Here is a 23,967-nt window from a genome sequence, read left to right on the forward strand (position 1 = left end):
ACTCGGCTAATTTTATTTTTAGTAGATACGGGGTTTCAGCGAGGCTGGTCTTGAACTCCTGGTCTCGAGTGTGTTGTGGAGAAATACTTTGAGACTATGCAGATATCTTGTTCGTTTTCTTTGGCCTACTAATTTTAGTATCCATAAATGCTTGTCTGCAACAGTTTTTACTGTGGTATTTGTCGAATGACATCTGTTTCCCTATTTTGTTCAAGATCAACCTCGGTGAAACCCCATCTCTACTAAATTAGTCAGGCGTGGTGGCGCACTCCTGTAATCCCAGCTACTCAGGAGACTGAGGCAGGAGAATCGCTTGAACTCGGGAGGTGAGGTTGTGGTGAGCGGAGATCGTGCCACTGCACCCAAGCCTGGGTGACAGAGTGAGACTTTGAATCAGACAACAACAAAGAAAGACAATATGTCTGTTCTTCCCCAGTTAATCTGTAGTCAATGTAATCATAATCAAAATTCTTAACAGGTTATTTTGTGGCTATTGAAGAGCTGATTATAAAATATATGGAGACACAAAGGCAGATCTTAGACCAAGGCAATCTTGAGGAAGATGAACCACACTACAGAATTGGTCATGGATGAAATCATAGGGGGTCGAAGCTGTCTTCTTGAGTTGAGTCAGTTCCTGAGTGGGGGCCACAAGATCAGATGAGCCAGTTTATCAGTCTGGGTGGTGCCAGCTGATCCATTAAATGTAGGGTCTGCAGAATATCGCAAGCAGTGATACTAGGAGCAGTTTAGGGAGGGTCTGAATCCTGTAGCCTCCAGTTGCCTAATTCATACCCATAATTTCTAATCTTGTGGCTAATGTTGGTCCTGCAAAGGCAGTCTAGTCCCCAGGCAAGAAGGAAGTCTGCTTTGGGAAAGGGCTATTGTCTTTATTTTTAAAACTATAAACTAAGTTTCTCCCAAAGTTAGTTCATGCTATGCCCAGGAATGAACAAGGACAGCTTGGAGGTCAGAGGTAAGACGGAGTCAGTTAAGTTAGATCTTTAACTGTCTCAGTCATAATTTTGCAAAGGCTATTTCAAGTTTACAGTCAAGTTGTAGCCAGTTTTCCACCTGTAGTCTAGATACCTGTGGTTACTAGAGTGTAGTTCTTCAGCCCAGGTGGAAAGCCTTATTCCCTAACATTTAATGCAGGGACTGGTTATAGGCACTCTTGCTCTGTGAAAGTGTGGATATTCTACTGTACTGAAGTACTCTATGGAATTATGTGGTCATAGGGCTTTGTGCACTTTTGGCAGCTTAAGAGATCTGGGGCACCGTCCTTTTTGAATCTCATCCCATTCAGTTCTACAAGTATCCCACTTAGAAGTCCCACAGTTTTCAGAGAACTATGCTTGTGATTGTTATCACAATAACAATCCCTGGAGAGGAAGACAGCAGGGAGCTTACTTTGTGACCTTTTAGTACTCTTTCATTTATGGCTATTTTTTCCTACTCCTCTGGTTTGGGAGGTTTCTTTCTGGGTTCTGGAAAATGAACTTCTTCAGGGTCTTCTCTTTCACCTTCAAGTGCTACTTTTCTTCAACTCTTTCAGGTTTTGTTGTCAGCCTTTTCTCATCTGTTTTGTATCATCCAGAAGCACCTTATGATTCTTGGCTTTCCAGGAATGCTGTAAATTTGATTTCATATTTTTTTCTGTTTTATCTGTGGAAGTGGAGAAACACGGCTCTGTGGATGTTTATTACATGTAGATATTTCTAAGCTTTGTTATACTAGAAGACAGTTCATTTCTTAAAACTTTATAGTTACTGTTTTAAAGGTGAGAAGCAAATGTCATTTTTTTTCTTTTAAAATGTTTCCTTTTTTTTTTTTTTTTCAAGCAAATGCCGTTTTATTTTATGTTTACTGTAGTCCATCTCAAGAATACTTACAGGGGATATTTTCCTTGAGTTATTTATTTATTTATTTAGATAGATAGATCGATAGATAAATTGATCGATCGATAGATAGATACAAGGTCTTGCTCTGTTGTCCAGGATAGAGTGCAGTGGCGCAATCATAACTCACTGCAGTCTTGATCTTCTGGGCTCAAGCCAATCCTCCCACTTCAGCTTCCTCAGTAGCTAGGATTACAGGTATATGCCACTGTGCCTGGCTAAGCTTGAGATTTTTTAAATATAGAGATGTTAACAATGAAAGCTTTGATCTCTGAGATATTTAATACACCTTTTATTATTAGGCTTACTTTATTCTGATAACATTTGTTGCCTTTTGTAGCTAAATTATTTACATACTTTATTTTGGTTTTTAAACTTTATCAAAAGCCTGAGTAGAATATAGCTGTTTTATTTACAACTTCTTTATTTTATGAAGGTTAGCCTTTTTAAATTACTGACTTGTTTTACTTTCTTCTCTAGTAAGGGTTCACTGTTTCCTTTTGCTGGGGAGGGTGGGTAGAAAACGGTAGAAGAGTTTCTAAAAGCATGGATTGAAAATTTTTAGAGGAATTGCCTGCATGGTAGCTTGATTGCTTGAAATGGGCCCATACTGTCCGAAATTACGTGAGATCTATTTAGTTTAGTGTGTAGCTCAGTGAGTATATATTCTGTCATTCATCCATAGATACGGTTTTGCCAAATTAAAATGATGCTGTCTTATTCCTAAACTGCATCACCTGTACAAAGGGAATGCAAGTTTGCGTCATTTTCCATGTAGAATTATAGCAGCGGTCTGAGGTTGAGAGGGTAAGGTTTGAGGTGGGATTAGGGAAGGACCAACACTGCTGCTCCTTTGACAGCATGAGAGAACCCTGGAGGTGTTGGTGCAGTGTTGACCAGCACTTACTCCACCCTCTATTTCCCACTGCAAGAAACCAAGAGGAAGCTTGTGGGGAAGGGGAGTCAGAGAAATGTCCATAGTCTCTTAGCTCTGATCTGACAGAGTAGAGTATAGAAGGGAGAATGTGGGACTGAGAGATAATGGGTTAATAATGAACATGATCAGGCTGGGAGTAGTGGCTCACGCCTGTAATCCCAACACTTTGGGAGGCCGAGGTGGGTGGATCACAAGGTCAGGAGTTCAAGACCAGCCTGGCCAATATGGTGAAACTCCATCTCTACTAAAAATACAAAAATTAGCTGGGCATGGTGGTGGGCGCTTGTAGTCCCAGCTACTCGGGAGGATGAGGCAGGAGAATCACTTGAACCTGAGAGGCAGAGGTTGCAGTGAGCTGAGATTGCACCACTGCACTCCAGCCTGGGCGACTGTGAGACTCCATCTCCAAAAAAAAAATTGACATGATCCGATAAGCATTTTTTTTAAATACACTTTTTTTGTTTTGCATTTTACCATATTTTTGTGATGTGTGTGACAAATGAAGTTATTCAACAGTTCTAGTCTTTATATTATTCTTTAAAGAAAATTTCTATATCTCTGTGACTTAAATTTATTATTTTTGGAAGATTTTTCTGAGAACTTTGATATTTTCACTTGAAATATTTGGTGTCCTTCATTTGCTTTTCTTTTTCTTCAGTACATGCAAGTAGAGTTCAAATGTCAGTAGTTGAGATGACAAACTTTTTCTAAACCTTAAAAATAATGTTGTTAGAGAAAAGGTTGGAAATAATTTGTGAGTAGATTTTAATTTCCTTTTTTTAAAGACTTAATTTTTTAGAGTCATTTAAGGTTCACAGCAAAATTGAGAGGAAGGTACAGAGATTTCCCCTGTATCCCTTCCCCTACATACACATAGCCATTTTTTTTTTTTTTTTTTTTTACTATGGACATTCCTTTCTAAAGGGATACATTTGTTTTATTTGATGAACTTACATTGACATACTGTTATCACCCAAATTCTATAGTTTAGGGTTCACTCTTGGTATTCTATACTCTGAGTTTTGATAATGCATATATCCACCATCATAGTATCATACAAAGCATTTTCATTGCCCTACAAATCCTCTGTGCTCTGACTATTCATCCCTCCTTCCTTCACAATCCCTGGCCACCACTGATCTTTTTATTGTTTCCATAGTTTTACCTTTTCCAGAATGTCATATACTTGGAATTATACAATACGATATGTAGCCTTTCAGGTTGGTTTCACTTAGCTATGTGCATTTGAGATTCCTCCACGTTTTTTAGTGACTTGGTAGCTCATTTCTTTTTAGTGATAGTCTGGATGTACCACAGTTTGTTTATTTTTTTGGATTTTATTAATATTTTATAATTTTTCATTGCAGGGCTCATTTATGTAGCATGCCATTAAGAGAGACAGAAAATTTTTCCTTTAACTTAAATTTGAATTTGTCTTGATGTTTGTTTGCTTTTGTAGGTTCTACATGAAACATTTTCTCAACACACATTCCTCATGAATGGTCTCATTCAAGGTGTTAAGGTAAGAAAAAAATTTTATGTAGTTTGTAATGAACCAAAGCCAGGAATCCTTGGTAGTTTAGTTCTGGACGTTTTAGTGGGACTTTGGGAAACAAATACTATTTGTTCTGGGGACTGAAATCTAAATTTTTAGCTGGGTTATTAAAAGTCACTTTAAAATACAACACAAATACATAAGGCATAGAATGGTTTACTGGCAAATAGCAGTGTGAATACTCTATAGGCCTAACTTCATTTTTATTATTGTGTACACAACAGGTCATAAAAGGTTTAATTATATAACTTTTAACTTCTGTGCCTGTCAACAGAATAAAGTGGGCAATTGCTACCGTCTTCTTTTTAGGTATATTAAAAAGAAGTGTATCTGAGGAAGAAGGAAGCCCAGCTGATACATTGGCCATAGCTTTATAATAACCACTTGATATAATTAATCTTAATTCATTATGTCGATTTTAATATGATATATATAAAAACGGCTTTTAACCGTTTTCCTGTTTGCACCGAGAATACTCACTAGTGGTGCTGCATTTACTCCAAGATAACTTTGCCACAAAATATGTTGCTTTTATTATTATTTTTGCATTGCTTTAGTATATAGACTTTGGAAACAAAAGACATCATTCTACTGATAGCATTCTTTTTCCTCATTCTTTTTTTTTTTTTTTTTTTTTTTTTTGAGACGGCATCTCGCTCTGTCACCAGGCTGGAGTACAGTGGTGTCATCTCGGCTCACTGCAGCCTCTGCCTCCTGGGTTTAAGGAGTTCTCCTGCCTCAGCCTCCCGAGTAGGTGGGACTACAGGCATGTGCTACCACGCCCAGCTGATTTTTGTATTTTTAGTAGAGACAGGATTTCACCATGTTGGTCAGGATGGTCTTGATCTCTTGACCTTGTGATCCACCTGCCTTGGCCTCCCAAAGTGCTGGGATTACAGGCGTGAGCCACCGCACCTGACCTTTCCTCATTCTTTTAAATAATTTTATTTTTGAGATGGAGTCTCGCTCTGTTGCCCAGGCTGGAGTGCAGTGGTATGATCTCAGCTCACTGCAACCTCCACCTCCTGGGTTCAAGCGATTCTCCTGCCTCAGCCTTCCGAGTAGCTGGGATTTCAGATGCCCGCCACTATGCTCAGCTAATTTTTTGTATTTTTAGTAGAGATGGGGTTTCACCATGTTGGCCAGGCTGGTCTTGAACTGCTGACCTCAAGTGATCTGCTCGCCTTGGTCTCCCACAGTCCTGTAATCACAGACATGAGCCACTGCGCCTCGCCTTCCTTCTGTTTTCAGTAGTGGTATTTCCAGTTACAAACTATAGTAACATTCTGTCACTGAAAATGTCAAATCCTAGAAAACGCAGCACTTCTACCTGTGGTGTTAACATTGTTCTTGAACAGTTATCAGCTTAAAGTTCATTTGATGAATCCAGTTTTTTGAAATAGACAGTTCTGATGATTCAGGTTATTGATGTTCTGTTTAGAAATAACTCTAAGAACACTTTTTATATTTTACTTTCGCATTGAAAAATCAGCCAGCTTTGCTTCAGCCTCAAAGAGTGTGTGTATGTAAAATTAAATGAATGCTGGCGGTGAACTGCACTTGTTTTTTCTAAGTAGGAAAAGGGTTAAATAGGGGTTTAAAGTATAATAGTATTTTTTAGTCTGTTATAGTAAAGCATATGAGTATAAGGTCTAATTTGTGCTTTCCAGTTTAGATAATGTCAATCTATGCATAATTATACTTTGTACTGAACAACATACTTAAAATTATTCCCAAGGCCGCACGTGGTGGCTCACACCTGTAATCCCAGCACTTTGGGAGGCCAAGGCGGACAGATCACAAGATCAGAGATCGAACCATCCTGGCTTAACACAGTGAAATCCTGTCTCTACCAAAAATACAAAGAATTAGCCGGGTGTGGTGGTGGGTGCCTGTAGTCCCAGCTGCTGGGGAGGCTGAGGAAGGAGAATCGCTTGAACCTGGGGGATGGAGGTTGCAGTGAGCCAAGATCACGCCACTGTACTCCAGCCTGGGCAACAGAGGGAGACTCTGTCTCCCCCCAAAAAAAAAATTATGCCCTAGTAATGTGCCGAATTTAGCCATTGTAATTCGCTGTTTTCATAGCTCTTACAAAACACTCATATAATAAATAATATTAAATACTAATAAATTAATAAATATTATTTGCCTGTTTTCAGAAAGAAGTTGAGGATATTTATATGTAAAACAGCATTTTATTTATTTTTTATCATTTGGGTACTTTTTTTTTTATAGCGTCATGTCTTTTTACTAAAGAAAAGCAAAGTTCAAATGCCCAACAGTAATTATGTTGAACACTTAGTACATATAAATAGACAAAAGGCTACTGAGAACACTGGACTTAGATAAAAGTGTTATAGGTATAACTACAACTTAATTTATAAATAAATAAGAAAAAAGTCCCTGACTGAAAGGATAGTGAAGATTTATTTCTCAATATTCTTTAATTTGGACAACCCCCACCAACTGAGCAGACGTCCCAGTGTTAGACGAAAATGACTGCTCTCCCCACCAGCAGTTACAGTACTTGACACCACTGGCCCCACTGGTTCAGAGGAGAGAGTGTTTGGTCCGTGCCTCTATGTGGTTCCAGCTTCAGGAGGCCAACCCATGCCTTTGGTCACCTGAGACTTTTTAAACAGCATTGGCACTTTCAGCTGGTCTGAACCATTTTGAATGCTACCACCCAGCAGAGAGGAAGCTCTCATTAGATTCTAAATCTGCTATTTCAATTACTTTTCACTTAAAAAAATAAACTTATTAGAATAAGGCCACCTAGGAATGTTGTTAACCTCTTCAGCCTTTGGCTGATATTACATGAGACTACAAATAATAAATACAGCTTTTCCCACAGATGCAGCTTCTGGGGCTTGGTCTACAGTGTTCAGAAAGACACATCGTGGAAAAAAAAAGTCAGGCTAGGTCAGGTGCAGTGGCTCACGCCTGCAATTCCAGCACTTTGAGAAGCCGAGGTGGGCGGATCACCTGAGGTTGGGAGTTTGAGACCAGCCTGACCAACATGGAGAAACCCTGTCTCTACTAAAAATGCAAAATTATCCAGGCGTGGTGGCAAATGCCTATAACCCCAGCTACTCGGGAGGCTGAGGCAGGAGAATTGCTTGAACCTGGGAGTCGGAGGTTGCAGTGAACCAAGATCGTGCCATTGCACTCCAGCCTGGGCAACAAGAACGAAACTCCGTCTCAAAAAAAAAAAAAAAGTCGGACTAGTGCAGGAGCTCCAGTGGCCTCTGCAAATGAGGGCTTGGCAATTATCAGTGGACGGACACATGGTATCCAGCACCAGGCCATGGGCCTTCCTGTTTCCTGAGTTTCACAAGTAGGATGCATGTGAGGGGAGCAGCCCATACCTCTGTTGAAGGAAGGCTAGAGTACTTTCCAGGACACAGCCTGGACGAATGATGCCTAACTTTGTATGCACAGATAAGTCAACCACAGTTGAGCCAAGGCAACACTCAGGGGTCTGGCTATCCCTAGTTAGTCCCCCATCAATGACCAAGGACAACTGAGGCCAGAGGTCTTATAACTCCATGACATTCAGAGAACTGTCCTGGGAGCTGAGGTTGGCGCTAGTGAGAGCAAGAGGATGCTCATACATCTTGGCCAAGTCTTACATAAAGGCATAATCAGGAATCTGGATGCCTTATAAGAGGAGTTAAAGGTGTTTGGGTCCTTGTTGAGCTCCTCTGAACGTTCCATCTCTGGGGGCACTGGTCCTAGCAGTAGATCTTTCAGGAGCTCCTGGGGTACTCTCATACAGCCAGTAACTTGGCCTTCCTGCAGCCCTTGAGACGGTACACAGTGCGCAGGGCAGCTTGCTGCACAGGCCAGGCCATGTGGCATATCGGTGGGGATGGCTACCATGGTGCTGGTGTGCAGCTCAGCCATGGCTGAATGCTCTGGGCTTGCCCCCTCACTCAGTCCCATACTGGCAGCCACTGTGGTCCTCGGATCTCCCTGGACTGACTACAAATAACAAATAATGGCCTTTCCCACAGGTGCGGCTTCTGGGGCTTGGTCTACAGGGTTCAGAAAGACACATTGCATAAAAAAAAGTCAGGCTGGGTCAGGCACGGTGGCTCACACCTGTAATCCCAGCACTTTGGGAGGCCGAGGTGGGTGGATCACCTGAGGTTGGAAGTTTGAGACCAGCCTGACCAACATGGAGAAACCCTGTCTCTACTAAAAATACAAAATTAGCCGGGCCAACCAGAGACATCCTCCCATTTGGGTACTTTTATTATTTACCAAACATTGTGGACACATAAACAAGTGAAACACAACCTAGAAATAGTTTACAGACTTTCTGTTTCCAGTTAAACAGAGAACTATGACTAAAGTGTTAATAACATATAGAGTTTATGCATAAGTACATTTCTAAATAAAATTCCCAATTTACCACTTTTTTGTTTGGAATAATCCTCACAAAACCATTAGAATCCTAAAGTAAAAATACATTTAACTTACATCAGAAACAATGAATTCAAAATGGAAAGTAGTTAAAAATCTGAAATGTTTTTTCTCATAAACTTGGAAAGAAACAATGAATTCAAAATGGGAAGTAGTTAAAAATCTGAAATTTTTTTTTTCATAAACTTGGAAAGAACTACCTTCTACTTCCATAAATACATTATGCTTTATAACAATGTATTGTGTTGCCACATAAAACAGACCTTTATGAACTGCTAATATAACTTTTCATACTCACTCTGAACAATTCTAGATTGTTGAGAAACCTTTTGTTGCTGTTATTGAAGTAGGTGGCGGGCGCCTGTAGTCCCAGCTACTCGGGAGGCTGAGGCAGGAGAATGGCGTGAACCCGGGAGGTGGAGCTTGCAGTGAGCTGAGATCTGGCCACTGCACTCCAGTCTGGGCGACAGAGCGAGACTCCGTCTCAAAAAAAAAAAAAAAAAAGAGAAGTATATTCTACAAATATGAAAGAAAAAATTGTGAAATAACAATTTGGGTAAATTTTTAAATTTACTAAAAAATATTCTACGTTAAACTTAGTTTTAAAATCAATACTTTAAAAATTTTGTTTTTAACAACTATTATGACCAAATTTAGGTAATTTGTGTTTACCACTAATGTGCGACAATATAATCTTACCAGTGGCTGAATAGGAAATTTTAGCAATATTCAAGACCTGTCTTTTTTTTTTTTTTTTTTTTTTTGAGACGGAGTCCCGCCCTGTCGCCTAGGCTGGAGTGCAGCGGTGTCATCTCAGCTCACTGCAACTCCCCACTGTCCGGGTTCAAGTGATTCTCCTGCCTCAGCCTCCTGAGTAGCTGGGATTATAGGCACACACCACCACACCTGGCTAATTTTTGTGTTTTTAGTAGAGACGGGGTTTCACCATGTTGGCCAAGCTGGTCTCCAACTCTTGACCTCATGATACACCTGCCTCGCCTCCCAAAGTGCTGGGATTACAGGCGTGAGCCACCGCGCCCGGCCAAGACCTGTCTTATTTCTTGGTTGTTTCAATATCCACACAGATTATCCTTCCAATAATAGTGGTCTTTCAGTTCCTTGATCTATTTCCCTCCACCCTAAGTTAGCCATTCACTTATAATAACTCTAACCATTACGTAGTATTAATAATGGCAGGCTTTCTAAGAGATAGGTACTCATTATTCCCTTTCATAGATAAGTGAATTGAGACATAAAGATAAATACTTTGCCTGTTGTTTCACAGATGCAATTGCTCAAACCAGAATTTTATCCCAAAAAGTATTGCTTCCAGCATCCAGACTCTAACCATTATACATACTGTTTCTCTATATACCCTAGTATTCAACCACTACCTCCTTACCATTCTAGCTTATAACCACTACCTCCTTACCATTCTAGCTTACTGTATTTTGTACTACAGCTCAATATATCAGCACTGAAAACCCATCCTACCTGCCTTTCACTGTCACCCCTAACCCTGTATCTTCACTTTCATCTTTCTTGGCTTTAATTCTGTGGTTAATCATTATGATCACTGCTTTGCATATAAAGCTTGCTCTCTTTTTACTCTATCACACTTGGTTGGCTAAACCCCAACCCTTGAAAACTTAATTCTCTAGCTACTCTCTCTGGAGGCAATACCTTTTCCACCATCTGATGACCTTAACTATGTCACTAAATAAATAGAAGTAATCCAAAGAGAAATTTCAATCTCCCATCACCACATCTACCATCCACCTACATGTATCTGTTCTCATATACTCTACCTCCTCTCCTGTTTCTAAGGATGAACTGTCCTTGTTCCTTGCTAAAGCCAGCTTCTTCACATATCTCATCCATTCTCAGGAATTCAGCAATTATGCCTTTTTTCCCCAGTATTTTAAATTTTCCCTCTAAATTATTCCTTCCAGCATACAAGCATTCTATTTCTCCAGTCTTAAAAACAAAACCTCTTTTCCTTTTCTCCTCAGTCTACTACCGCATTTCTTTCTTTCCCATACTGTCTTACATTCATTACAAGTAGACTTCCACACTCACTTTTCTACCAGAATTATTCTGATCCTTTTTCCTTTTTTTTTTTTTGAGACAGAGTTTCGCTCTTGTTGCCCAGGCTGGAGTGGAATGGCGCGATCTCAGCTCACTGCAACCTCTGCCTCCTGGGTTCAAGCGACTCTCCTGCCTCAGCCTCCCGAGTAGCTGGGACTACAGGTGCACACCAGCATGCCCGGCAAATTTTTTGTATTTTTAGTAGAGACAGGGTTTCACCATGGCCAGGCTGGTCTTGAACTCCTGGCCAGGTGATCCGCCCACCTCGACCTCCCAGAGTGCTGGGATTACAGGTGTGAGCCACCGCGCCCGGCCCCTTTTTCATTCTTAAAAGGCTTTCTTTACTTGCTTTCTTCACTTGGCCTAGCATAGTTTTCTTTCTACCTGTTAGGCCACTCATTCTCAGTCTTCTTATACTATAATTCATCTCTAGATCACTTATAATACCTAATACTATGTAAATAGTTGTTACACTGTATTTTTTTAATTTGTATTTTTTATTGTTGTATTCTTATTTTTAATTGTTTTCTTCCAAATATTTTTCATCCATGATTGGATGAATCTACAGATATGGAGCCTGCATATACAGAAGGTTGGCTGTGTAGTGATTTAAACTAGATACATGGACAATGGGCAAATGATCCGAACTAGATCAGTGATATTTCTCCAGAGGAATTTCCTGCTAGAGCTATTGAGATTTTCTCAGTCTACTGGGGTTACTTAACTTGTAGTAAGCCTAGGATTGCAAAAACTGTCCTGCTTACTGTGTTGAGACACCTTACTAAGAATTGGTGGCCGGGCGCGGTGGCTCAAGCCTGTAATCCCAGCACTTTGGGAGGCCGAGGCGGGTGGATCACGAGGTCAGGAGATCGAGACCATCCTGGCTAACATGGTGAAACCCCGTCTCTACTAAAAATACAAAAAAAACTAGCCGGGCGCGGTGGCGGGCGCCTGTAGTCCCAGCTACTCGGAGGCTGAGGCAGGAGAATGGCGTGAACCTGGGAGGCGGAGCTTGCAGTGAGCCGAGATCGCGCCACTGCACTCCAGCCTGGGTGACACAGCGCGAGACTCCGTCTCAAAAAAAAAAAAAAAAAAAAAGAATTGGTGAGAGAACCCAGATGATACCACATGAACAACTCCTTCCCTGTGTCCATCTAGCTGTGCCTGAAGCTCAACTTACCCACAGCTGCTTTTATATAAAGTATTAAAAATAATCCTTCTTTTGTATGAGGAAGCTCTCTTCTTTCATTTGCCTATTAAACTTTCCCCTCCTTCACCCACCCATGTGTGCCCATGTCCTTATTCTTCTTGGTGCAAGATGATGAACCTTGGGTATTTCCCCAGACAACGAAGCTGCTTCACTTTGAGTCGTTCCGCTTATCAGTTTGTCTGCTGTCCTGGGTTAATCAGTTGGTGGCTGATAGGGTATTGGAATCTGTTCCTCTTTCTTTTGAGCTATGTGAACTTGGAGACTTCTGTGAGTTGATTTTCTCCGAAAAGTTCTATTCAATTCACCAAATGTATTTGAAAACCGGTGTTTACCAGGCCCTGTGATGGGCACCCCGGGTACGGAGGTAAGAAGAAACCTCATCCTTCTGACCTTAATCTCAATTTTGAGTCCAGTAGAGAAGATAGACAAATAACAAGTGATTTAATGGAGTGTTGAAATCATAATAGAAGAACTAAGAGACTAGATAGAGGAGAGGAGGTGCTTCTCTCCCAGGGTTGGGAAGAATCACTAGCAGTTTCTAGGCTCCAAGTGTGGGATGGACATGCGTGCAAAGGCCCGTGCAAAGGCCCATTGGCACACAGGAACATTGTATGTCCAGAAAACTGGAAGTATTGCATGCAGCCACAGCATAGGATGTGTGTCAGGAGCCAGGTTTTGGAGTGTCCTATTTATGTGATGTGGTGAGGAATTTTTAAAATGTATCATGGAAATTCAGATACACAAAAGAATCGTGTAATGAATATCTGTGTACTCATCACCTATTTCATTATTCATCAGCATTTTTCTACTCTTGTCCATCCCTGCTCTCCCCACTCTGCTGCTTATCTGTAGCATTGAAATGAAGGTGGCCAGCCAACAGAGTGACTGGCAAATAGTGGGCAAGCAGTGAATGTGAGTTCCTTGACTTCCTTTGCTTCTGTGTGGTGTTACCTGTGTCTCACACTCTTCCCCTTAGTTTCAACTGTAGTTGTTATTCAAGTTGGATTATCTCCTTCTTCCTAAACTCATCAGGCAGAGAGAACTTTACTTTGACAAAGTTGACAAAGAATCTTGTTTTCTTTTGAGCATTAAGCATATGTACACTCCTCTTCTTTATCCCTGTGAGGCCCTGGGGATAGTATATGGTGTACATTCATTTGGGTGTCATTGTACCAGTTAATGCAGAGTTTTGTGCAGAATTGATATGCCATGTATATTTATTAAAGTGATTTAAATTTCTAGCTTCTTCCCATATGCTTGGTGTGTGTTCATCTTAAGGGCCAAGTGGGGGTGTGTGTGTATATATATATATCATATCATCTCTCTTTTCTGATTCCTTCTGGAAAACAAGCTTTTTTACTTCTTCCTTCCCTTTCTGATAGAACATTTACATTTTTGTTTTTACATTATTTTATTTTATATTTTATTTTAATTAGACAAGAGTTTTGCTCTTGTTGCCCAGCCTAGAGTGCAAAGGTGTGATCTTGGTTCACTGCAACCTCTGCCTCTCGGGTTCAAGTGATTCTCCTGCCTCAACCTCCTGAGTAGCTGGGATTACAGGCGCCTGCCACCAAGACCAGCTAATTTTTTGTAATTTTGTATTTTTAGTAGAGATGGGGTTTCACCATGTTGGCCAGACTGGTCTTGAACTCCTGACCTCAGGTGATCCACTTGCCTCGGCCTTCCAAAGTGCTGGGATTACAGGCGTGAGCCACCATGCCAGGCCTAATTTTATTTTTTAAATATTAGTTTGTATTTAATGTTTCAAATTATTATTCTGTTTTGGGGCCAGTACAATGAATTAGAGCTAATGCATTTAGAAAATATGAATTACAGGTAGTTGAGGGATCAAATTACAAAACTAACCTTTTCTTCTGTTTCTTCTCCAGGGTCTGCTCTCTTTTTTGAGTGCCCCACTCATAGGTGCCCTGTCTGATGTGTGGGGGAGGAAACCCTTTCTTCTCGGCACTGTATTCTTCACCTGCTTCCCAATCCCGCTGATGAGGATCAGCCCATGGTGAGTGACTTGGCCCTTCACCTCCCGACTGCCTGTTTTGAGTCACATGTAAATTATACTTACATTTGCAGAGCACTTCTTAACTATTAACAAAGCAGTTGTACTTGTGTTTTCATTTGATTTCTCTGGTAATACTGAAAGCCACTTTGGACAGTTGTCATTATATCCATTTTATAAATGGGGAAGTGAAGACATTCTAGAATTAAGTCTGAGATAAGTTATTTAGGTGAAGAAATAGAAATAAAAGATGCCTCTTCAGGCAGCTGATGTTGCTATGATGTCAGGTATGGGAGTTTAACCCTGGAAATGGGCTAACAATCTCCTGTCTTCATCACTGTGGCTTTTAGTTGATTTTGTAAATATATTATTTTGTCAGCTCATCGCTATGGGGCACTGACACAAACATAGTTTATATCATAATAGGCGGGAGTCACTTTAAAATATACTATAGTAAGGCTGATAGCCTATTTTAAATCATAATGTGAATTTGAGTTCGTTTTTTTTCCTTCTTTTTTTTGAGATGGAGTGTCTTCCCCTGTCGACCAGGCTGGAGTGCAGTAGCATGATCTTGGCTCACTGCAACCTCTGCCTCCCAGGTTCAAGCAATTCTCCTGCCTCAGCCTCCTGAGTAGCTGGGACTACAGATGGCTAATTTTTGTATTTTTAGTAGGGACGGGGTCTCACTATATTGGTGAGACTTCCCTTGAACTCCTGACTCCTGGTTACCTGCCTCGGCCTTCCAAAGTGCTGGGATTACAGGCATGAGCCACTGTGCCCAGCCCTTTTTTTTTTTTCCTTTGTATAAATCAGGAGAGTATTTAGCATGTGACAAAGCCCATTTAGTTACGAAAGGTGGGTCGGAATTTGCATGTGAGCTGTAACTTAGTTGGTTTTTTTTGGATAACAGAAGATGGTATTTTGGTGTGTATTCCTATTGCAGAGATGCTCTTATGTGAAGAACACACTTACATATGGAAGTTTTGTTTTGGTTTTTAATCCTATTAATATATTTTTTTGGGGGGGGCTCGTGTGAAAATATTTTCATTTGATTATTTGGTAGGAATTTCATGCTAACATCTATCACATTCTAAATTTATTGGGTACCCATAATCATTTTATTTTCTATGAGTTGATGAATTTTTTGGTATTGAGTTTTTATGTCCAAGATGTCATGCTTTTCCAATGAGTTGGGACTTTTTAATGTCCTTTTTTTAGCTTAAAATTTTTTCTTTAGATCTTGTACATTTCTTGTTAAGTTTTGTTCCTATAAATTTTATCCTTTTTGTTCTGCTGCAACATGAGCTCTTCTAATTGCTTGGTTTTCTAGGTATGTTAATATCATCTGTAATTTTATCTCTTTCCTTCCTGTTTTCATACTGCTCACTGCTTTTGCTAATTGCTTTCACTAATGAATATTAGTAAATCAAAGTGATGATTTTGGTCTTATTTTTCTTTATATATATAAAAAGGGAGTATTGTAGTGTTTCGTCATTAGGTGTTAAGCTAGTTTTTAGACTGAAAAATATTCCTATTGTATACACAGATTTTTAAAAAACATTAAGAGTACATGTCAGATTTTGATGACTTTATAGCATTAATGGATATTATTTGCCTTTTCTCTTGGTTTTTTTTTTTGAGATGGAGTCTCGCTCTGTTGCCCAGGCTGGAGTGCAGTGGTGCAATCTCGGCTCACTGGCAAGCTCTGCCTCCTGGGTTCACGCCATTCTCCTGCCTCAGCCTCCTGAGTAGCTGGGACTTCAGGCGCCCGCCACCACTCCTGGCTAATTTTTTGTATTTTTAGTAGAGATGGGGTTTCACCGTGTTAGCCAGGATGGTCTCGATCTCCTGACCTCGTGATCTGTGATCCCCTTTTCTCGTTAGAGCTACTAAAATGAAATATTATAGATTTTTAAATATTAAATATTTGTCTATCCTGAAGTAAACCCCACTTTTTGTTCTATAAGATTTTTTTTTGTTAATTTTAAACTAGGTTTTTAAAAAAGCATCTATCACATGATAGAAATTTTTGGTCTTAATTACACTAATATAATATTTTTCATTATGATTTCTGCTTTTATGTAGATCTTCAAATCATTTGTTGTATGTCTTTTTCTTACTTATAGCTAGGATATTTGAGAAGGTTTTTTTCCTGTCGGCTACCTTTAAAAATAAAACTTTTACCTAATCCCTTTATTCTTTCCGTTTTTTCTCTTCTTTTGTTTTTTTAGGGGGCATGTACTGACCCCCTTTGAACAATGATGAAATTAGTATGTTTCTACTTCTTCCTGTCTTAAATTTTTTTGGTATATTTAAGTATATATACATATACAAGTATACTTATTTCTTTATGTGTAATCTTGACATGATGTCTTTGGCTCAGGTAATAAAGGTGTACATATACTCTTGGGTCATTAAAATAATCTTTTTATAGGTGGTATTTTGCGATGATTTCTGTGTCTGGAGTCTTCTCGGTCACGTTCTCTGTTATATTTGCCTACGTAGCTGATGTCACTCAGGAGCACGAGCGAAGTACAGCTTATGGATGGGTAAGATAATAGACTATATATTTTTTTAACCAGAATAGTAATTAACATTGTATTAGAAATTTACTGGAAAGTGAATTAGTCCTTTCCTGCACTGCTATAAAGAAATATCTGAGACTGGGTAATTTATAAAGAAAAGAGGTTTAATTGTCTCACAGTTCTGCAGGCTATAAAGGAAGCATAGAGGCTTCTGCTTCTGGGGAGGCCTCAGGAAGCTTTTACTCATGATGGAAGGCAGAGCCGGAGCAGGCATCTTCACATGACTGGAGCAGGAGGAAGAGAGAGCGAAGACGGAGGTGCTACACACTTTTAAACGACCAGATCTCAAAGAATTCACTCACTATTACAACCAAGGAAGGTGGTGCTAAACCATTCCTGAGAAACTGCCCCCATGATCCAGTCACCTCCTACCAGGCCCCATCTTCAACAATGGGGATTACAATTGAACATTTGAATTTTTAAAAAAATTATTCTGATTTGTTTCTTGTTATCTGATCCTGAGGAGTGTTAAGCAGTCAAGGTGCACGAGTCTTTGTGCACCTAATTTTAATTGGAGAGGTGCTGAACCTCAGCAATGTTAATCCATTGTTAACTCTATTGGTGGTTGTGTGTTTTGGACATACATTTGGGACATGGTATGTAGAAAAGGACTACGTTCACTCATTCATCAAATACATAGTTGCTGAATAACAAAAGTTATAGGAGACCGTTTTTCTGATAATTTCACACCAGACAGTGTTTCTAATTTTCTCAGGCATGGTAATGGCATTATGGTTATGTAGAAGAAAGACTTGTTAGAAGATAGCTGAAGTGTTTTACATCAGTGTCAGGACTCTGCCAGTTATTTTCAGATAGTTCAGGGAAAAGATAGCATAGCATGTGGATGTGCATGGGTGGGTATGTGTTCCAAGCCTGAACCTGTGAGACATGGAAGTATGCTTTGTACGATTCTCCCATCTTCTTCTGTATTTGAAAACATTCAGAATAAGAAAGTGGAAGAAGAAAGATGATCTGGCTAGGTTGTGGGGAATAGGCTGGAGAGAGATTGAATGCCAGAAACTTAAGTTATTTATCTCCTTTTCCTGGGTGTTTTAAATCTGCTTCCTGGAGTAGAGTAAGTTCTCATTCATTGCTGACTGAATGAATAACTTCCTAAATCAATGATGGGCATATAAATGAGTTACTACCGTTTCACAGAACACAACAGTTTTTACTTTGTTGACTTTAGACATCAGTAGTTTGAAAACTACTCTTTCAAGCCTACTTCCCTCTGACTATTCTACCTTCCCTCTCTCTCCTTGCTTCTTCCCTCCACTCCTGAATGTCCCTCTCATGCCATGCCCCAAAAAGGGGCTTCTCCAGAGTCGTGATGGAGGAGGACAGAGATAGAAGCTGATAGGAAAGCTTCAAATAAGGCAAGATTTGGAGCTCACTCAGGAACACCCAAAACAGAAATAGGCCGGGTGCGGTGGCTCACGCCTGTAATCTCAGGACTTTGGGAGGCTGAGGCGGGGGCAGATCACAAGGTCAAGAAATCAAGACCATCCTGGCCAACATGGTGAAACCCCGTTTCTACTAAAAATACAAAAATTAGCTGAGCGTGGTGGTGTGCACCTGTAATCCCAGCTACTTGGGAGGCTGAGGCAGGAGGATTGCATGAACCCGGGAGGCGGAGGTTGCAGTAAGCCAAGATTGCGCCACTGCCCTCCAGGCTGGCAACAGTCAGACCCGCCTCAAAAAAAAAAAATTCCACCCCCCCAACTCCAAAAGTTGCCCACCCCCCCGCGCCCCCGCCAAAAAAGAAAAAAGAAGGCAGGTTGTTCATGTTCAACATGTGCCCATAAGGCTTGGCCAACAGAGTGGTGAGGGACAGCTTTCTTCTGCAGCATGGGAAATACTGTTGAGATACTCATTTTTCTGCAATATTATTAGATTTTTGTTCCTCCCTTTCAGCTGAGAAACCATTCACACAGCTGTTGTGCTGAGCAGTAGTGCTTTCAGGAAAGATTTAAGAGAGTTCTAACCAGAAGTGCCTGTGACTTCATTACCCTCTCCAGCTCAACTCCTCATTGTATAATGGCAGTTAGGATTAATGTCTACTCATAGGGGCACTGAGAGAAATCAGTGAGCGTGCACATCCGGACTGAGACAGCACTCAGCTGAAGTGTGCTCCCAGCCAGCATAAGCAACTGAGCATGCAAGGCTGCCTGGATTGCAGTCTACCTATCTTACAGATATAGGAGAATTTATTGCCAATTAATTACAGAATGTGTCAATCAAGTTCTAAGGAGCATTTTGAGACCCATTAAAGAACAGTATAAAAATATGTGCAACTTCCTTACTCAAACTTCTTCATTAAACCAAGAAAGTAGTAATTCTTTCAGGGCTACAGCAATGATTAGTCAAATTAATAAGTGAGTTAACACTAAGAGTTTGTTGTGGTGAAATCATTCTTTAGATTTATTCATCAGAGTTGTATTGAATGTTAAATGAAAGAGGAGTTTAGATAAAAAAACAAACAAAGCAAGTAGGCTACTTTAGGCTTTAAGATAGACACATTTTGCAGAGTTTCATGAGGCCATAGACCCTTTAACACCTGAAGATGCTGCAGCAGTGCTGCCCTAACACCTGAGAAGAGTGTAGGAATGTTCCCATAACTTTGCATGTCGTTGCAGTTTATAATGCAGTTATTTGGTTGCCCTGATACTCTTGAATAAAGCGGGAAAAACTGAGGGCAAGAGCTTTGTTGTCTTTGTCTGGTACATAGTAGATACTCAGTAAATATTGAATGAAGGATTCCTATTCCCCAAATTGGAATTTTCCACATTCTTTTTTTTCCCTTCAAAAATACTTATTTTTAGCTTTTATAGTACTTTTAGTATAATACTAATTTCAGATATAGTGTTTTTTTATTCAGTTGGGAGATGATGGATAAAAATTTTTTTTATTGCCAGAATTTTTATGATTTTTAATAAAATCCATTAGAAGTTTAAAAAGCTAACTTAGAGATATGCATTTGACATTTAGTGTGGTTATAATTTGGAGTTTGCCCAATAATCATCTGACCATTCAGATTGTGTTCTAAATAAAGTGGGCATTCCACATGCTTATAGAAATGCAGTGTGAAGGGCTTCACTGTGGCTTTAGGTTGTGGGTGTGCTTAGCTGGTTCTGTGGTCAGGTGGTGACAGAGAGACAAATCTACAGCTGTCTAGTCAAAAAGCTTCAACTTCCACCTCAACGAATTCTTTGTTGTTAATAGTTTTTTTTCTAAGAATAGCAGATGGTTCCCCCTGACCCCCAGCAGTGCTAATGAAATGACCACCACATGATAAAATGTTCAAACGGTGCAGTGTTTTTAGAAGATTAAATCAAGCACAGTTCCTGAGTAGTTCATAGGTTTTGTCATCAGCCCTACAGGAATTCTTTTCATACCGTCTCACATCCCCAGTCCCCAGTTAAAGAAGACCAAAGAGCTAATGTTTTATTTGTGGGGAAGGTTTTTACGGTTTTTATTTCTAATAAGATAATTGTTTTTCACTCTTGTAGCTCTGCAGGGTATCTCCAGTTAGTTAATAGTTTGTGAACACATTCTTAAATCCCTTTAATTCTTTTTCATTGTTAAAATTTATATGCAACACATTTCTTTTGTCTTACTTAAAGCTAGGGAGGCATGGCTGCAGGTATGCACCTGTGGGAGCCTGGTTGAGTGTGCTTTCCTGAAGGTGTGCACCTGCAGCGGGCAGGACCTGGGTAAGGAGATGCTTTCCCCACAGGTGTTTACCTGTGGGACCCTGGGTGAGAGTGTGCTTTCCCACAGGTCTCAGCCACCTTTGCGGCTAGTCTTGTCAGCAGCCCGGCCATTGGAGCATATCTTTCTGCCAGTTATGGAGACAGCCTCGTTGTGCTGGTGGCTACAGTGGTGGCTCTTCTGGACATCTGCTTCATCTTAGTGGCTGTTCCAGAATCTCTGCCTGAGAAAATGAGACCGGTTTCCTGGGGAGCTCAGATTTCTTGGAAACAAGCGGACCCTTTTGCGGTAAATAAAAATATGGAAATATTTACTTTCCTAAATGTCTTTCTAAGCCAAGCAAATGAAAGTATGTATGTGCAGTCTCAAAGATCCTAGCAGTTGTTGAGTTATTTCTTTAGTAAAAATAGAAAAACAAAATTAATTGCAAGTAAGGGATTTAGTCTTTGTATTAAGAAACATATAGAATTGGTACTTAAGCATGTCTTAAGGGAAGAGAGAGAAAATGTCTAGTTAATTCTTGATGAGAATTTGGGAAGAAAGTTTCTTTTTGCATGGTTGTTTTCATCCTTTTTAAACAAAATAAGTGAAAGTGATCATTTGAAGTGGTCATTTTCACTCATTTTAACTCAAAAAGGATAAATGCCTTTGGTTTGAATGAGTTATTTTAATTTTGACCAGAGATGTTTAATTTGTATGTTACAGATTATTGTTTTCTATAATATGTCTCTTCCTCCCTGTCTCCCTCCCTCTCTCCCTCTCTCCCTCTCTCCCTCTCTCCCTCTCTCCCTCTCTCCCTCCCTCCCTCCCTCCTTCCCTCCTTCCCTCCCTCTCCTCTCCTCCACCCCCTTCTTTTTTTTTGGCATGGGAAGGTGATGTGTCACACAGCTGGAAAAAGTATCTTATGTCTCACCTTCTCTCTACCCTACCTGGTTTGAAATTGTTCTTGGGGAAAAAAAAAATTTGTACACAAAGAAAAGAACCAGCGGTTTGGTTTTCACTTTTTGTCCCCCAAGTTTACCTTTCAGAAAAATTCATTTAATTAGTTAAAAATTACTTTTTCTAAAATACCACGAGCACATGACCTAGGGATCCTGCTTGTTCTATTATTGTCACAATGTCAGACACCAAAAGAAATATTTAGAGAAGGAAGCCAGTAGTGGGGTTGGGAGCCAGCCAGTTAGGCTTCCCACCTTCTTTTGTAGTGATCAAGTTACACATCAAAGCTCCTCTGTGAAGTAGAGCAACTGTGGCTTACTTTTCAGGGCAATTGTGAGGATTATTGTTAATGTGTATAAATTAACTAGCGTAGTGTCTGTTGCCCAGCAAAGTCTCAACAAACATTAGCTGCTTTTGCTATTAATTACATAAAAGCTATGGTCCGATGACCTAGAAACTCTGCAGCACTTTCCATTCCTTTGGTATTAACTTACCATTTGGTTCTATTCAACAATCCTATGTATGTAAGAAGGATTTTTCAACAAGGTTGTAACATTCAACAAGTTCTTACCAGTTTGACCCTATGGCTGGAGCATACTTATCTGTCTACCAGATATACAGATAAATTGAATATGAACACTTTGAAGAATAGAGTGATTTACATATATGGAAACCTCTGTACTGAATATGACTTTAAAGAAGTTACATTATGAATCGAGAGAAGTGATTTTCTTAAAAGGTTCTGTAGGAATGTATTTCCAGGTTTTGTTTATAGGAAGTTCAGGATCTGTTCAGGAATTTTAATCAGTGTGTTAACAAAGATGAATAAGTGTGTTTTGTGGGGTTTTTTTTTCTCCTTCTTTTTAGCTATATGATTTGAAATACATACCTCTGAAATTAAGACTTGTAACTTTCTCAGAAAGATGGTGATAGAACTTCCTTTTATTACCATTTGACTTTTGTTATTCATCTTAATAGATCAAAATAATGAAGCTAATGTCCCAGAACATTGGCAACATAAATGGGTATTGGCATTTTAAGTGTGTTCTTTCTGCTTATTCTCAGTCGTTGAAGAAAGTTGGAAAAGATTCTACTGTCTTACTAATCTGCATCACCGTGTTTCTTTCATACCTTCCTGAAGCTGGACAGTATTCAAGTTTTTTTCTCTATCTTAGGCAGGTGAGTAGTGAGTGGCTAGTAGCCTTTCAATACCAGGAAAATCAAAGATGGAGATTTGTCTAAAGATATTTTGAGGAAACCACTGCAGAGGAAAAAACATGTGAACTTGCTTCTAGTTATAAATGTAGGTGCTGGCATATAATTACTAAACAGGGCACCTTTAATGCAATGATTTATAGTAAGATAATTACTGTGGAAAATTTTTTTTCTTGAGAATCAGAATTAGCAGAAACATAATTTTTTTTTTTTTTCTTTTTGAGACAGAGTTTTGCTCTTGTCCCCTAGGCTGGAGTCCAATGGCATGATCTTGGCTCACTGCAACCTCCACCTTCCAAGTTCAAACGATTCTCCTATCTCAACCTCCCGAGTAGCTGGGATTATAGGCATGCACCACCATGCCCAGCTAATTTTTGTATTTTTAGTAGAGACAGGGTTTCACCATGTTGGCCAGGCTGGTCTCAAACTCCTGACCTCAAGTGATCCACCCGCCTCAGCTCCCAAAGTGCTACGATTACAGGCATGAGCCACCATGCCCGGCCGGTTTTTTTTTTTTTTTTTTTTTTTTTTTTTTAAATAGACTATTTTTCTACAACAGTTTTAGGTTCACAGCAAAATTGAGAGTAAAATATGGAGATTTCCCATATATCCCCTATCCCCACACATGCATAGCCTCCTCCACTATCAACATCTGCCACCAGGGTGGGGAAATTTTTACAGCTGATGAACCTACATTGACAAATTATCTTAACATAAAGTCCACAGTTTACATTAGGGTTCATGCTTAGTGTTGTACATTCTATGGGTTTGGACAAATGTATGATGACATGATAACATGTATCCACCCTTACAATATCAACACAGTGAATTTTCACTGCAAAAATCCCTTGTGCTATGCCTGTTCATCTCTCCCTCCACCACCAACCCCCGGCAACCACTGATCTCTTTATTGTCTCCATAGTTTTGCCTTTTTCATTCAGTATGTAGCCTTTTTAGATTAGTTTCTTTCAATTAATAATATGCATTTAATGTTCTTTCATGGCTTGATAGCTCATTTTGTTTTTGGCATTTGTTTGGATTTGCCACTGAATGACACCTTACTTGCTTCCAATTTGACAGTTGAGCATAAAGCTGCTGTAACATTCATATACTGTAATGTTTTAAATCTTTAATAATATTAAATTTAACAGATAAAACTTATTTCAGACATGCCCTTGTTCCAAGTCTGACTGAAGCCAGCTTGCTGAGGCATCTTCAGTAGGTCATGGCTCAACTGCTGCTGTGGACTTCAGAGGGGCTCAAAAGCGTTAATCAAAATCTTCCCTCTCTAGAGTCTTTTACACTTTAAAAAAATTTATACCCCATTTTGTCCCTCAAAACAGATAATTGACTTAAGGCAATTAAAAAAAAGAAAACCAAAAACTTC

At 39.7% G+C, this 23,967-nt stretch overlaps 1 protein-coding gene and 1 pseudogene across 1 annotated transcript in view; one reads left to right on the forward strand and one right to left on the reverse strand.

The window, feature by feature from the left end:
* MFSD14B (major facilitator superfamily domain containing 14B) overlaps positions 1-23,967 on the forward strand; it is a 77,698-nt gene that overhangs the window by 43,183 nt on the left and 10,548 nt on the right. The window contains exons 3-7 of the mRNA XM_050761390.1: positions 4,295-4,357; positions 14,006-14,133; positions 16,565-16,679; positions 20,496-20,714; positions 22,431-22,544. Coding sequence (XP_050617347.1) covers positions 4,295-4,357; positions 14,006-14,133; positions 16,565-16,679; positions 20,496-20,714; positions 22,431-22,544 — 639 coding nt within the window. The remainder of the gene's footprint in view (positions 1-4,294; positions 4,358-14,005; positions 14,134-16,564; positions 16,680-20,495; positions 20,715-22,430; positions 22,545-23,967) is intronic.
* LOC126937720 (threonylcarbamoyl-AMP synthase-like) lies at positions 7,722-8,435 on the reverse strand (annotated as a pseudogene).

Source organism: Macaca thibetana, chromosome 15 (genome assembly GCF_024542745.1).
Source record: "Macaca thibetana thibetana isolate TM-01 chromosome 15, ASM2454274v1, whole genome shotgun sequence".
In the NCBI taxonomy this organism is placed as follows: domain Eukaryota; kingdom Metazoa; phylum Chordata; class Mammalia; order Primates; family Cercopithecidae; genus Macaca; species Macaca thibetana.